Source organism: Poromitra crassiceps, assembly GCF_964638095.1.
Source record: "Poromitra crassiceps genome assembly, chromosome: 9".
Classification (NCBI taxonomy): domain Eukaryota; kingdom Metazoa; phylum Chordata; class Actinopteri; order Beryciformes; family Melamphaidae; genus Poromitra; species Poromitra crassiceps.
The window spans coordinates 13,286,177-13,301,291 of record NC_139630.1 but is presented as its reverse complement, the minus strand read 5'-3'; the positions used below and the strand labels follow the sequence as shown (position 1 = coordinate 13,301,291).

Here is a 15,115-nt window from a genome sequence, read left to right as displayed (position 1 = left end):
TGTGTGTGACAGACCTCTCTGTGTGTGTGTGACAGACCTCTCTGTGTGTGTGACACACCTCTCTGTGTGTGTGTGACAGACCTCTCTGTGTGTGTGACAGACCTCTCTGTGTGTGTGTGACACACCTCTCTGTGTGTGTGACACACCTCTCTGTGTGTGTGACACACCTCTCTCTGTGTGTGTGACAGACCTCTCTGTGTGTGTGTGACAGACCTCTCTGTGTGTGTGTGACACACCTCTCTGTGTGTGTGTGACAGACCTCTCTGTGTGTGTGTGACACACCTCTCTGTGTGTGTGACACACCTCTCTGTGTGTGTGTGACAGACCTCTCTGTGAGTGTGACAGACCTCTCTGTGTGTGTGTGTGACAGACCTCTCTGTGTGTGTGACAGACCTCTCTGTGTGTGTGACACACCTCTCTGTGTGTGTGTGACAGACCTCTCTGTGTGTGTGTGACACACCTCTCTCTGTGTGTGTGTGACACACCTCTCTGTGTGTGTGTGACAGACCTCTCTGTGTGTGTGACAGACCTCTCTGTGTGTGTGACAGACCTCTCTGTGTGTGTGACAGACCTCTCTGTGTGTGTGACAGACCTCTCTGTGTGTGTGTGACACACCTCTCTCGGCTCTCTGTGTGTGTGTGACACACCTCTCTGTGTGTGTGTGACAGACCTCTCTGTGTGTGTGTGACACACCTCTCTGTGTGTGTGACACACCTCTCTGTGTGTGTGACACACCTCTCTCTGTGTGTGTGACAGACCTCTCTGTGTGTGTGTGACAGACCTCTCTGTGTGTGTGTGACACACCTCTCTGTGTGTGTGACACACCTCTCTGTGTGTGTGACACACCTCTCTGTGTGTGTGTGTGACAGACCTCTCTGTGTGTGTGTGACAGACCTCTCTGTGTGTGTGTGACACACCTCTCTCTGTGTGTGTGACACACCTCTCTGTGTGTGTGTGACACACCTCTCTGTGTGTGTGTGACAGACCTCTCTGTGTGTGTGTGACACACCTCTCTCTGTGTGTGTGACACACCTCTCTGTGTGTGTGTGACACACCTCTCTGTGTGTGTGTGACAGACCTCTCTGTGTGTGTGTGACACACCTCTCTCTGTGTGTGTGACACACCTCTCTGTGTGTGTGTGACAGACCTCTCTGTGTGTGTGTGACACACCTCTCTGTGTGTGTGACACACCTCTCTGTGTGTGTGTGTGTGTGTGACAGACCTCTCTGTGTGTGTGACAGACCTCTCTGTGTGTGTGTGACACACCTCTCTGTGTGTGTGTGACAGACCTCTCTGTGTGTGTGACACACCTCTCTGTGTGTGTGTGACAGACCTCTCTGTGTGTGTGACAGACCTCTCTGTGTGTGTGACACACCTCTCTGTGTGTGTGACAGACCTCTCTGTGTGTGTGACACACCTCTCTGTGTGTGTGTGTGTGACAGACCTCTCTGTGTGTGTGACAGACCTCTCTGTGTGTGTGACACACCTCTCTGTGTGTGTGACAGACCTCTCTGTGTGTGTGACACACCTCTCTGTGTGTGTGTGTGTGACAGACCTCTCTGTGTGTGTGACAGACCTCTCTGTGTGTGTGACACACCTATCTGTGTGTGTGACAGACCTCTCTGTGTGTGTGACACACCTCTCTGTGTGTGTGACAGACCTCTCTGTGTGTGTGTGTGTGTGTGTGTGTGTGTGACAGACCTCTCTGTGTGTGTGACACACCTCTCTGTGTGTGTGACAGACCTCTCTGTGTGTGTGTGTGTGTGTGTGTGTGTGTGACAGACCTCTCTGTGTGTGTGACAGACCTCTCTGTGTGTGTGACAGACCTCTATCTGTGTGTGACACACCTCTCTGTGTGTGTGACAGACCTCTCTGTGTGTGTGTGTGTGACAGACCTCTGTGTGTGTGTGTGTGTGTGTGTGACACACCTCTGTGTGTGTGTGTGTGTGTGTGTGTGTGTGTAGAGTTCTTGTATAAAATGGGCCGGCTGCATAAAGACGGTGCAACACCCAATGCTATTAAGAAGCAAATGAGGAGGCAGCCATCTTTATGCACCTGGCCCATTGTGAATGAGCTCTCTGCATCTGTCCTTCTTTATCTTGATCTTTATTGTTTATTTGACAGGGACAATGCACAATAAATATATTGCACCAGAAATAGCTAGTAGCTAATTTGCATCTGTTGTCCCTGGGCAGGAGAAGACGGTGGTACAATAGACAAACAAAAACATACTTTAAAAAAAAACGCACTCCCAGCAACATAAACCACAACAACAAACCAGTGCACAACACTATGGAGATACACACAACAGAATAACAGTAGAATTACACATATCCTTATATCAGTACATCTGTCCTGACTGTAGACCAACCTGTCCTCTGCAGACCAACCTGTCCTCTGTGTCTCTCTCTCATCATCTGTCCTGACTGCAGACCAACCTGTCCTCTGTGTGTGTCTCTCTCATCATCTGTCCTGACTGCAGACCAACCTGTCCTCTGTGTGTGTCTCTCATCATCTGTCCTGACTGCAGAGCAACCTGTCCTCTATGTCTCTCTCTCATCATCTGTCCTGACAGCAGACCAACCTGTCCTCTGCAGAGCAACCTGTCCTCTGTGTCTCTCTCATCATCTGTCCTGACTGCAGACCAACCTGTCCTCTGCAGAGCAACCTGTCCTCTGTGTCTCTCTCAGCATCTGTCCTGACTGCAGACCAACCTGTCCTCTGCAGAGCAACCTGTCCTCTGTGTCTCTCTCATCATCTGTCCTGACTGCAGACCAACCTGTCCTCTGCAGAGCAACCTGTCCTCTGTCTCTCTCTCATCATCTGGCCTGACTGCAGACCAACCTGTCCTCTGTGTGTGTCTCTCTCTCAGCATCTGTCCTGACAGCAGAGCAACCTGTCCTCTGTGTGTCTCTCTCTCATCATCTGTCCTGACTGCAGACCAACCTGTCCTCTGTGTGTTTGTCTCTCATCATCTGTCCTGACAGCAGAGCAACCTGTCCTCTGTGTGTTTGTCTTTCATCATCTGTCCTGACAGCAGAGCAACCTGTCCTCTGTGTCTCTCTCTCATCATCTGTCCTGACTGCAGACCAACCTGTCCTCTGTGTGTGTCTCTCTCTCAGCATCTGTCCTGACTGCAGACCAACCTGTCCTCTGTGTGTGTCTCTCTCTCAGCATCTGTCCTGACTGCAGACCAACCTGTCCTCTGTGTGTGTCTCTCTCTCAGCATCTGTCCTGACTGCAGACCAACCTGTCCTCTGTGTGTGTCTCTCTCTCAGCATCTGTCCTGACTGCAGACCAACCTGTCCTCTGTGTGTGTCTCTCTCTCTCATCATCTGTCCTGACTGCAGACCAACCTGTCCTCTGTGTGTGTCTCTCTCTCATCATCTGTCCTGACTGCAGACCAACCTGTCCTCTGTGTGTGTCTCTCTCTCAGCATCTGTCCTGACTGCAGACCAACCTGTCCTCTGTGTGTGTGTCTCTCTCATCATCTGTCCTGACTGCAGACCAACCTGTCCTCTGTGTGTGTCTCTCTCTCAGCATCTGTCCTGACTGCAGACCAACCTGTCCTCTGTGTGTTTCTCTCTCTCATCATCTGTCCTGACTGCAGACCAACCTGTCCTCTGTGTCTCTCTCTCAGCATCTGTCCTGACTGCAGACCAACCTGTCCTCTGTGTGTCTCTCTCAGCATCTGTCCTGACTGCAGACCAACCTGTCCTCTGTGTGTTTCTCTCTCTCATCATCTGTCCTGACAGCAGACCAACCTGTCCTCTGTGTGTCTCTCTCAGCATCTGTCCTGACTGCAGACCAACCTGTCCTCTGTGTGTTTCTCTCTCATCATCTGTCCTGACAGCAGACCAACCTGTCCTCTGTGTGTCTCTCTCATCATCTGTCCTGACAGCAGACCAACCTGTCCTCTGTGTGTGTCTCTCTCATCATCTGTCCTGACTGCAGACCAACCTGTCCTCTGTGTGTGTCTCTCTCTCAGCATCTGTCCTGACTGCAGACCAACCTGTCCTCTGTGTGTTTCTCTCAGCATCTGTCCTGACTGCAGACCAACCTGTCCTCTGTGTGTCTCTCTCTCATCATCTGTCCTGACTGCAGACCAACCTGTCCAGGGCTCGACGTTAACTTTTAAAAGTGGTTGCCGGAGGGGCAACCTGGCAAGAGCTTTTGGTTGCCCGAATAAAAATATGGTTGCCCAATTTTAGTCGCTTTATATTTTGAGTAATTAAGATACTATGCAGTCATAAGCCGGCTTAATAATGACGATGTGACAGAAAAGTAAGTATAATAATCTATAGTATAGTATAATAGGCCTATTCAGTGTGCGCACCGGGTGTAGTAGTAGTAATAATGATAATAATAATAATAATAAATTTGTGTCATTTCGTTTTCTAAACAAATCTTATTTTTTGTTTTTATAATGCATTTGCACTGAAAGGATTTAACTAATATTTGTGAACTTTCATTTTCATATATTTTTCAACAGTTATTGTTCATATTGTGCTTAATTTATTAATTAAAAGCGTTATTGATAATTAAGTAGCCTACCCTCCTCCAGGCCCGGCTCCAGACCCAAGTTACAGAGGGGGCCTGCCCCTAGCTTGGGGGGGCCAAGCTACCCAAGGGGGGTCCGGGGGGATTCTCCCCCGGAAGAAGATTTTGTACATTTTAAAGTAAAATTCGTCAACCTGGTGCATTTGAGAGCAAAATGAAGAGGCTAAATCTGTGAAGAACTACACACATCTCTAATGTGTTGTGACTTTACAAATAATTAGGCCTAAACAATTAATATTAAGTGTATTTACACATTGTGCACAAATTGCATTCATTGTGACAAATTTACAATAGTTAATATCCAGCCAGAATCATTGCAAATGGATGTTCAAAGTAACAGTTAGCAATAGCATTGAGTTAATCAATGCCTAATGACAGCCAGATTCCATGTTAAACTTTAAAACAGAAAAACGTTTTTAGCAACAAACAAAAAAAAAAAAAAAAAAAAAAAAATTGAATGGGGGGGCCAGTTTGTTAAATGGGGGGGCCCGGCCCGGTCAGGCCCTGCCCGGTCAGGCCGGCCCGGTCAGGCCCGCCCCTAACACCGGGCCTGCCCTCCTCATGTTCATTCAGGGATACTTTGATGACAGTGGTTTGGGGCCCCCACTCTGATGTTGCATAGGGCCCCAAAAGGCCCAGAAGCGGCCCTGCAATCCCTCTCTCTCACCCCGTATGAGAGGCTGACAGGCCAGGGATGCAAATCATTTCTCAGCACATATACGCGGTGGTAAAACGTTTTTGAAGGATGTCCTGGTCGAGGTGTATGTTGTAGGCTTGTTGTAGGCTACATGCTTTGCAGTATAGCGTTATGCTGGAATTATGCTTGAAGTTTGGGCTGTCGCACGGAAATGAGAGACACTGAATCTTGACGAGGAAACGTGTGGAGCGTTTATACACTGTGTGTGGGTTTCTGCTCGCGGAAGTGAGCTGGAGTCTTGAAAACTCCACTTTGTCCGCCCAGCCGCGTCCACGTAGTTACACAATTCGGGGTGTGCACAGCCAGGCGAAAACCGTCTGCACAGCAGCCTTGTGGAGGGGCGCGTCTGCTGATTTAACTAACTTTTCCGTGTGGACACTCGCCGATGCGGGAAGCATATGAGACCTAAGCGCTTGTTGTAGGCTACATGCTTTGCAGTATAGCATTCGTTTTCCGTCCCGTTCAAAGACGCACGGGTATTTCACCTCAATGACAATTTCCTCGTCCTTTGTTTCTGTGCGGGGCTGCGGGCGGACGCGGTTCTTCTTGCGTCTTGCAGCCGCTGTGATTGTGTGCGAGCAGCCCCACCTGTCCCAGTCAGTACTCGTTAAACATACCGCACGTGCAGCATGCATCACGTAGGTTCCGACTGGTAATTAGTAACATCGTTTCGATTGTAACAGCAATAAAATGTCACATATATGTCACTCACAACAAGTATTAAAACATTTATTTGGTGTATATTTTGCTGTTTGCTGCTGTACATATTTTGTTGCATGTTAAATCATGGTTGCCCCTGGGGCAACCAAAGACCGAGAAATGGTTGCCCCATGTTTTTTTTGGTTGCCCGGGGCAACCGGGCAGCCGTTAATGTCGAGCCCTGCTGTCCTCTGTGTGTCTCTCTCTCATCATCTGTCCTGACTGCAGACCAACCTGTCCTATGTGTCTCTCTCTCAGGGAGCTGTCAGACTTCGATAAAGATGGAGCGCTGACCCTGGACGAGTTCTGCGCCGCCTTCCACCTGGTGGTCGCCCGAAAGAACGGCTACGACCTCCCAGAGAAGCTGCCCGAGAGCCTGATGCCAAAGCTGATCGACCTGGATGACTCAGCAGGTACAGAGCTAGCCTCACCCTCTCTCCAGTGACTCAGCAGGTACAGAGCTAGCCTCACTCTCCAATGACTCAGCAGGTACAGAGCTAGCCTCACCCTCTCTCCAATGACTCAGCAGGTACAGAGCTAGCCTCACTCTCTCACCAATGACTCAGCAGGTACAGAGCTAGCCTCACTCTCCAATGACTCAGCAGGTACAGAGCTAGCCTCACTCTCCAATGACTCTCCAGGTACAGAGCTAACCTCACTCTCTCACCAATGACTCAGCAGGTACAGAGCTAGCCTCACAATGACTCAGCAGGTACAGAGCTAGCCTCACAATGACTCAGCAGATACAGAGCTAGCCTCACTCTCTCACCAATGACTCAGCAGATACAGAGCTAGCCTCACTCTCTCTCCAATGACTCAGCAGGTACAGAGCTAGCCTCACTCTCTCCAATGACTCAGCCGGTACAGAGCTAGCCTCACTCTCCAATGACTCAGCAGGTACAGAGCTAGCCTCACTCTCTCACCAATGACTCAGCAGATACAGAGCTAGCCTCACTCTCTCCAATGACTCAGCAGGTACAGAGCTAGCCTCACTCTCCAATGACTCAGCAGGTACAGAGCTAGCTAGGCTCACTCTCTCTCCAATGACTCAGCAGGTACAGAGCTAGCCTCACTCTCTCTCCAATGACTCAGCAGGTACAGAGCTAGCCTCACTCTCTCTCCAATGACTCAGCAGGTACAGAGCTAGCTAGGCTCACTCTCTCTCCAATGACTCAGCAGGTACAGAGCTAGCCTCACTCTCTCTCCAATGACTCAGCAGGTACAGAGCTAGCTAGGCTCACTCTCTCTCCAATGACTCAGCAGGTACAGAGCTAGCCTCACTCTCTCTCCAATGACTCAGCAGGTACAGAGCTAGCCTCACTCTCTCTCCAATGACTCAGCAGGTACAGAGCTAGCTAGCCTCACTCTCTCTCCAATGACTCAGCAGGTACAGAGCTAGCCTCACTCTCTCACCAATGACTCAGCAGGTACAGAGCTAGCCTCACAATGACTCAGCAGGTACAGAGCTAGCCTCACTCTCTCACCAATGACTCAGCAGGTACAGAGCTAGCCTCACAATGACTCAGCAGGTACAGAGCTAGCCTCACTCTCTCACCAATAACTCGGTAGGTACAGAGCTAGCCTCACAATGACTCAGCAGGTACAGAGCTAGCCTCACTCTCTCCAATGACTCAGCAGGTACAGAGCTAGCCTCACTCTCTCCAATGACTCAGCAGATACAGAGCTAGCCTCACTCTCTCACCAATGACTCAGCAGGTACAGAGCTAGCCTCACAATGACTCAGCAGGTACAGAGCTAGCCTCACTCTCTCTCCAATGACTCAGCAGGTACAGAGCTAGCCTCACTCTCCAATGACTCAGCAGGTACAGAGCTAGCCTCACTCTCCAATGACTCAGCAGGTACAGAGCTAACCTCACTCTCTCACCAATGACTCAGCAGGTACAGAGCTAGCCTCACAATGACTCAGCAGGTACAGAGCTAGCCTCACTCTCTCCAATGACTCAGCAGGTACAGAGCTAGCCTCACTCTCTCACCAATGACTCAGCAGGTACAGAGCTAGCCTCACTCTCTCCAATGACTCAGCAGGTACAGAGCTAGCCTGCCAATTAGCATTGCAGCGTGCTAATTCTGCACCTTGGGCATTTGGACTTATTTATGAATTTACTAAGGCCCTTATACACATTTTTGGGGCTCCGGATATTCAATAGTAATGAAGATGATAGGAATAGATCATAAGCAGTGAGTGGTGTCTGGGTGCTGTGAGCATGGCTCCCACTGATCCATCAGAAAGGATCCATTTCTGTCCATTTCTGTCCAAGCCTCTGATTTGCGGTGACGAATCCGTCTGTCCAGAGAAACTTTAATTTAATTTTTATTGTTTCCAAAACGACGATTTTTATTGAATCTTATTTTCCCAGATTAACATTTATTTATTAAAAAAAGAAAATCCTCTTGACTAAGAGCAGTGGTTCTCAACCTTTTTGAGCCGTGACCCCCAAATACCTTTAGGCTGGGGTTCCCGACCCCCCCCCCCCCTCGCTACCCAACCCGACGACTGTAACGACAGTTATAGTTTATATAGCTTTATAATACAATCAGCCATGGCATGGGAGATTTAATCCCAAAAGAATCTCGTGGCCCCCAGGTTGAGAAGCACTGGACTAGAGCAGGTGGCATTTCTTGTGCTGCAGTATGCCTTTATGACTTGTTTACAGAACAAGCAAATAATCTAAATGGGGTGGTGGTGCTGGGAAAGTGCAGTAAACCGGTCCAGTAACTGATGTTTATGAATACAAATAACAGTCTAAGGCCCATAATGTCATAATGACCGTGCCGTGAGTAACCGCCCCTGCAGTCATTAAGCTTGCTCAGTCTCTTTACTTCTCTGTTTCTCTTCCCCCCTCCTCCAACTTATTGCATCTGTGAGCCTCCCCAAATCTGCATGGAGGTTTCTGCTTACAAAACACGCCAAGGAATTATGAACAGGAGTTTTCTGCTCCCCTTTGACCAAACTGTGCCAAATCTGGGCCTCTGGTTTTATGTTGCAGCAGTAGGTATTTGGCTTATGGTCCAAACCCTAAATATAGCCTAGATGTGTCAGTGGAGCAAAAACTCGTAGGCAGAAAAAAGTGAGTACAATTTGAAATCCTCAGGCACACTGATCCATGCAGTAGGTTATATATCGATTAGGGGTTGAGTTTTTGAACATCCATACCGATTCTTTTGACCTATATTAAAAACTCCCTAAAGTCCTGTTTGAAGATGTATATAAAAATACTCTACTTTGAATAAGAATTTGTGTCTGATGGTTTTCCTCTCAAAAAAAGGTTCAATTATCTTGTTAAAATCCTTAAAATGACTTCCCCCTCCTTCTGCCTCATTTAAAAATCCAAAACAACCAATCAGGAATATAACTAGCCAATCACAGCATACAACACATAAGCGTATTTGAGTCCTTGAAAAGCCCTATATCCCATTTATTATTATTATTATTATTATTATTATTATTATTATTATTATTATTATTATTTACGGTAACACGGTTTTCGACACATTCTCACTCGTGACAAAGTGACGACAAGGGTTGCTGACCGATCTGCATTATATGGCGAGTTGGGAGTGAGAATGTGTTGGGGCTTTAACTGCTGAATACTGGACAGGGATTGGTTTCAAGATTCGTGATGTCACAAATCTTGCTTGTTGAAAACTGTCTTTTCAGTGAGCTCAGAGAAACTTTCCACTTTCAGCAGACGATTGTGGAAACAGCCTTCTAGTGTCAAACTCTGCACAGACATCATTCTGCTCAGTGAAGCTCAGACATCCAACTGAAGGAACAAGAAGAAAAACTGATTTTTGACTTGACTTTAAATATCTTCTAGATTTGATCACGTTCCAGAACATTCCAGGAGATTTTTCAGTGTTTCCCCCCAGAATTTGCTCCCTGGATGGAGCTCACGGGATGGTTTTTTGCACCATTCTGTATTAGGGCTGTCAAAGACTATTCTATATTCAAATATATATTTGAATATAAAAAAAATTAAGAATATTCAAATATGATGAAAAGTAATATCCGAAATTATTATATTATTATTTTTAAAATTAAAAATTAAAAAAATATATATAAAAAAAAAATATATATATATATATATATATACACTGTGTATATATATATATATATATATATATATATATATATATATATTACATTTAACCAGGTAAAAAGCCTGGCCAAGAGGGAAACACAAAAACATAGTTTGCCTGGTTATTAAAAAAAAAAAAAAAAAAAAATGTAGGCTACTACTGTATTAGTACTGACTGAATAAATATGAAAAAAAAACAATGTTTATGTTGAAATAAAAAAAAATAGTTTATGTTCAAATAAATATACCAAGTAGTTATATAAGCTCTCTGATTGTATTGGTTTGCCTTGCCACACACGGAAAAAAAGAAAGAAAGAATTATTCGAACATATTTGAACGAATATGTTTTGTTTAGAGGGAATATTCGAATATGATTTTGGGCCAATCTTGACAGCCCTATTCTGTATACGCTTTAGAGACTGTTGTGTGTGAAAATCCCAGATCAGAGCAGTGCACTGCTGCCACATGATTGGCTGAGTGGACAATTGCATGAATGAGCAGGTGTGTCCTCGCTCAGTGTATGTGTCTGATGTTCTGAAGGTCAGTGTATGTATGTGTCTGATGTTCTGAAGGTCAGTGTATGTATGTGTCTGATGTTCTGAAGGTCAGTGTATGTATGTGTCTGATGTTCTGAAGGCCACTGGTTAACTGGTGTCTGATGTTCTGAAGGTCAGTGTATGTATGTCTGATGTTCTGAAGGCCACTGGTTAACTGGTGTCTGATGTTCTGAAGGCCACTGGTTAACTGGTGTCTGATGTTCTGAAGGCCACTGGTTAACTGGTGTCTGATGTTCTGAAGGCCACTGGTTAACTGGTGTCTGATGTTCTGAAGGCCACTGGTTAACTGGTGTCTGATGTTCTGAAGGCCACTGGTTAACTGGTGTCTGATGTTCTGAAGGCCACTGGTTAACTGGTGTCTGATGTTCTGAAGGCCACTGGTTAACCGGTGTCTGATGTTCTGAAGGTCAGTGTATGTATGTGTCTTTGGATGTTCTGAAGGTCAGTGTATGTATGTGTCTTTGGATGTTCTGCAGGTCAGTGTATGTATGTGTCTGATGTTCTGAAGGCCACTGGTTAACCGGTGTCTGATGTTTTTGTACGCAGAGGTCCCAGAGTCGAGCGCCGACGTGGGATACTCGGGCTCCCCGGTGGAGGTCACCTCCAACAAGTCTCCCTCGATGCCTTCGCTCAACCAGACCTGGCCCGAGATGAACCAGAGCAACGAGGTTCCAACATGCACCCAGCCTCACCATGATAAACTTACACTGCACCTACACGAGGTTCCAACATGCACCCAGCCTCACCATGATAAACTTACACTGCACCTACACGAGGTTCCAACATGCACCCAGCCTCACCATGATAAACTTACACTCCTCCACCTACACGCATTGTGTGTTTTTGCTGTGTTTCTGTTGGATTCATCTTCATTGATTGCTCTGGGGTTATTAGTTTCTGCTGCTCTTTGTTTTTGCTCGTTCAACATAATTTGATTGCCACTTGATTCCCTTAATTATTGAGTGTAATTACTGACAATTCAGCACCTCCTCTCTCACCTCTCTGGACTGTGGTGGTAGAGCCCTCCTCTCCCACTCAAGACTGTGTATGAACGTCAGCGACGTCGCTAGGCGTTGAGTGGCTTTGTCACCGCGTCACCACGTCGCCGCCCGCCGACGGCTCGGTGACGTCGCGTCGCGGTGGACCGATGATGTAATGTGTGATGTCACTGCACTGGCTGACTGACGTGTTGTTGTTCTGTCTGTCTGTCTCCTGCAGCAGTGGGAGACGTTTAGCGAGCGCTCGTCCAGCTCACAAACTCTGACCCAATTTGACTCTAACATTGCACCAGCTGATCCTGTAAGTCAATCACTTTAGTGTGCATCTGCATGGTTTCTCCATTAATGGACGGATATTAACCCTCTCTGGATCTCTCTGCATCTTCTCGCTCTCTCTCTCTCTCTCTCTGTGTCTCTCTGTCTCTCATTGCATGGTGTTCTTTCATTGCTCTATCTGCTGCATCAGCAGCAGCAAGGCTATCTTGTGATTTGGCTCGCTTAGCTTTTATTGGACGACAACCTTTTCTTCCACAGTGACATCCACCAATCACGAGAAAGGCGGCGGTTCGGTTTGCTCGCCTATGGGAACGGTTTCCCTCATTTATTTTAAACCTTTTGTTCAACGTTGTAGCTGACATTTGCTGTTAGGAAGACATCAACCTTTTCTCCTCAGCAATGAAAACTGCAGTATTGACTTACCACAATTCCCTTATTGCAAGAAGGTGTATATTTTTGTTTGAATGTATTCTGTATGTCTGTGCCGAAACCCCCAGTCTAAACATCCAATCCACCCGTCTGAGATTAGCTTCAGACTGAGCAGAACCAATGCATTGACATTTAATTTTCCGTCTCGATCGTTCTGACAAGTCCTGAAAGTGAAATGACAAGGAAAAAGCTGTGCCCACTTCTATCGCAAACATATTGGCGTCAGTTTTCAGCCAAAACAAATGCAAAATTATTATTATTTCAATCTTGTGGCACAGTGGTCTGGAATTGATTCTGTAGATTGACCAATCTAAAGTTCCTTAAATCGATTGAAGAAATCATGACATCGAGTGTTCAATATGTTTGCATTTGGGACACTAGGTTGGGCTGTCATTTATTAAAGCATCAACTGGATTACCAGGCGGAGACGAGACTTGTGACAGTGATGTTCAAGTGATACTGTGGACCACAGTCTCACCTCCTTCCACAAAACCTCTCTCTCCGTTCCTATCCTCCTGTCTCACCTCCTGTCTCCCTTCCTGTCCTCCTGTCTCACCTCCTGTCTCCCTTCCCCTCCTGTCTCACCTCCTGTCTCCCTTCCTGTCCTCCTGTCTCACCTGCTATAGCTCTATGTGGGATATACTCACCACCTAACTCTCCCCACCAAGAGCTCTTAATTGACCATCTGCTCAGTACTACAGATGACCTCCGTATGAAACATCCTGACATTGGCCTGGCCCTACTCGGAGATCTCAACAGACTCAATATTTCCCAGATATGTAGAGGCAACCAACTAGCCCAGGTCGTAAAGGGCAACACCAGAGGAGACGCAATTCTTGACATGATTCTCACCAATATGTCGGATCTGTACAACAGTCCAACTATCCTAGCACCAATAGGCCTCAGTGATCACAACTCTGTGCTGTGGCGCCCAAAATCAGACCCCATAATACACAAAGTGTTGAATAAACCAACTAGACCACTCCCTGAGAGCAACATGCATGCCTTTGGCAAATGGATAACCACCCACACCTGGACCGAGGTCTATGAAGCAAAGGATGTAACCTCAAAGGCTGATCATTTTTACAGCACACTCTCTAATGCTGTGGAACATTTTTTCCCCATCAAAACAGTTAAATGTCACCCATCAGACAAACCCTGGATTACACCAGGGATCAAACGCCTCATCGGACTCCGACAAAAGGCTTTTCACAACAACAGAACAGCCTTGTGGAAGTTTTACAGAAATAAAATCCAAAGGTCAATTGCAGCAGCCAAGCGAAGCCACTATCCAGAAAGAGTGGCCAGACTCAAGACCACAAATCCTAAGCGCTGGCACCAGGAAGTGATGGCTATGGCAAATGTAAAGAAAGTGGAGGAGAAAATCAGTGTCCCAGGAGCAGAGCATGAGGATAACACTACAATTGCAAATACCATCAACAAACACCTTGCTCGTATCTCCACTGCTCTCCCCCCTCTGAATATGGAAGAACTCCCAGCCTTCCTTCCTCACAAGAACGCCATACCCCCCATTACTGATTGGGATGTTTACACTGCCCTGTCCACAGTGAAAACCTCAAAAGCCCCAGGCCCTGACAAAACACCTCAAAAGCTTTTGAAAGAGTTTGCCTGTGAACTTAGCCCCCCCTTCTGTCACATCCTCAACTGCTCTTTTAGTGAGGGGAAGGTTCCTAAACAGTGGCGTGAAGCTGAGGTCATCCCAATACCCAAATCACGCCCTGCCCACATAGACCAATTAAGACCAATATCACTGACATCTCAGTTTGCCAAGATAGCTGAAAAATTTGCCCTCCAGTGGATTTTAAAGGACATTACATTTGATTCCAGACAGTTTGGCAGCCTTAAGGGTCGGTCTACCACACACGCTCTTGTCAGCCTCATAGATAGTCTGTACAAAAACACTGACCAGGCTAGCTCAATCTGCTCCCTCGTAGCTACAGACTTTAGCAAGGCTTTCGACAGAGTTAACCATAACATAGCCATCAGTAAAATACTTGCAATGGGACTAAGACCTGAACTAGCCCTATGGCTCTGTAATTTCATCTCTGACAGAAGGCAGAGGGTCCGCTACCAGGGTGCACTATCTGAATGGGAGCATCTTTCATGTGGTGTTGCCCAAGGGACATTGCTCGGAGCAGTACTCTTCCTGGCGCTTATTGACGATGCTGCCCAGGACTCCACCTGCCCTGTATGGAAGTATGTAGACGACATGAACCTGCTGGAAGCTAGAAAACACATGCAACCATCACAATTACAAAGCCAACTTGACAATCTCCATACATGGACAACCTCCAATGACATGCTTCTCAATGAGAAGAAATGTCTGGTCATGCATATAACATTCAGCAGAAACCCACCTTCACCTCCACCGCTCTCCATCAACAACACTGTTCTTAAAGCTGTCCCTAAACTCAAAATCCTTGGCCTCATCATTCAGAATGACCTTCGCTGGAACAGCCAGGTGGATGCCATAACATCAAATGCAAATAGGAAATTGTTCTTCTTGAAGCGCCTCAGGCGTTTTTCTGTCTCCACTGATGACCTTCTAACCATATACCTTGGATATGTACGACCTTTACTGGAGTATGCTGCCCCCATCTGGAATGCTGGCATCACACAAGCTCTTTCATCCCAATTGGAGCGGGTACAGAAGAGGGCCTGTCGCATCATCCTCGGCCCCAACTATGACCACTACTCAACCGCCCTGTTAAAGCTAGGGCTCACTGACCTGGCTTCCCGACGTGAGCAGATCTGTCTGTCATTTGCCCAAAACCTCCA

The 15,115-nt window shown here is 46.8% G+C and overlaps 1 protein-coding gene across 1 annotated transcript in view; it reads left to right on the top strand.

Annotated features, from left to right (window-relative positions):
* reps1 (RALBP1 associated Eps domain containing 1) overlaps window positions 1–15,115 on the top strand; it is a 77,819-nt gene that overhangs the window by 36,580 nt on the left and 26,124 nt on the right. Inside the window, exons 8-10 of the mRNA XM_083643624.1 lie at window positions 6,215–6,369; window positions 11,160–11,281; window positions 11,832–11,912. Coding sequence (XP_083499750.1) covers window positions 6,215–6,369; window positions 11,160–11,281; window positions 11,832–11,912 — 358 coding nt within the window. The remainder of the gene's footprint in view (window positions 1–6,214; window positions 6,370–11,159; window positions 11,282–11,831; window positions 11,913–15,115) is intronic.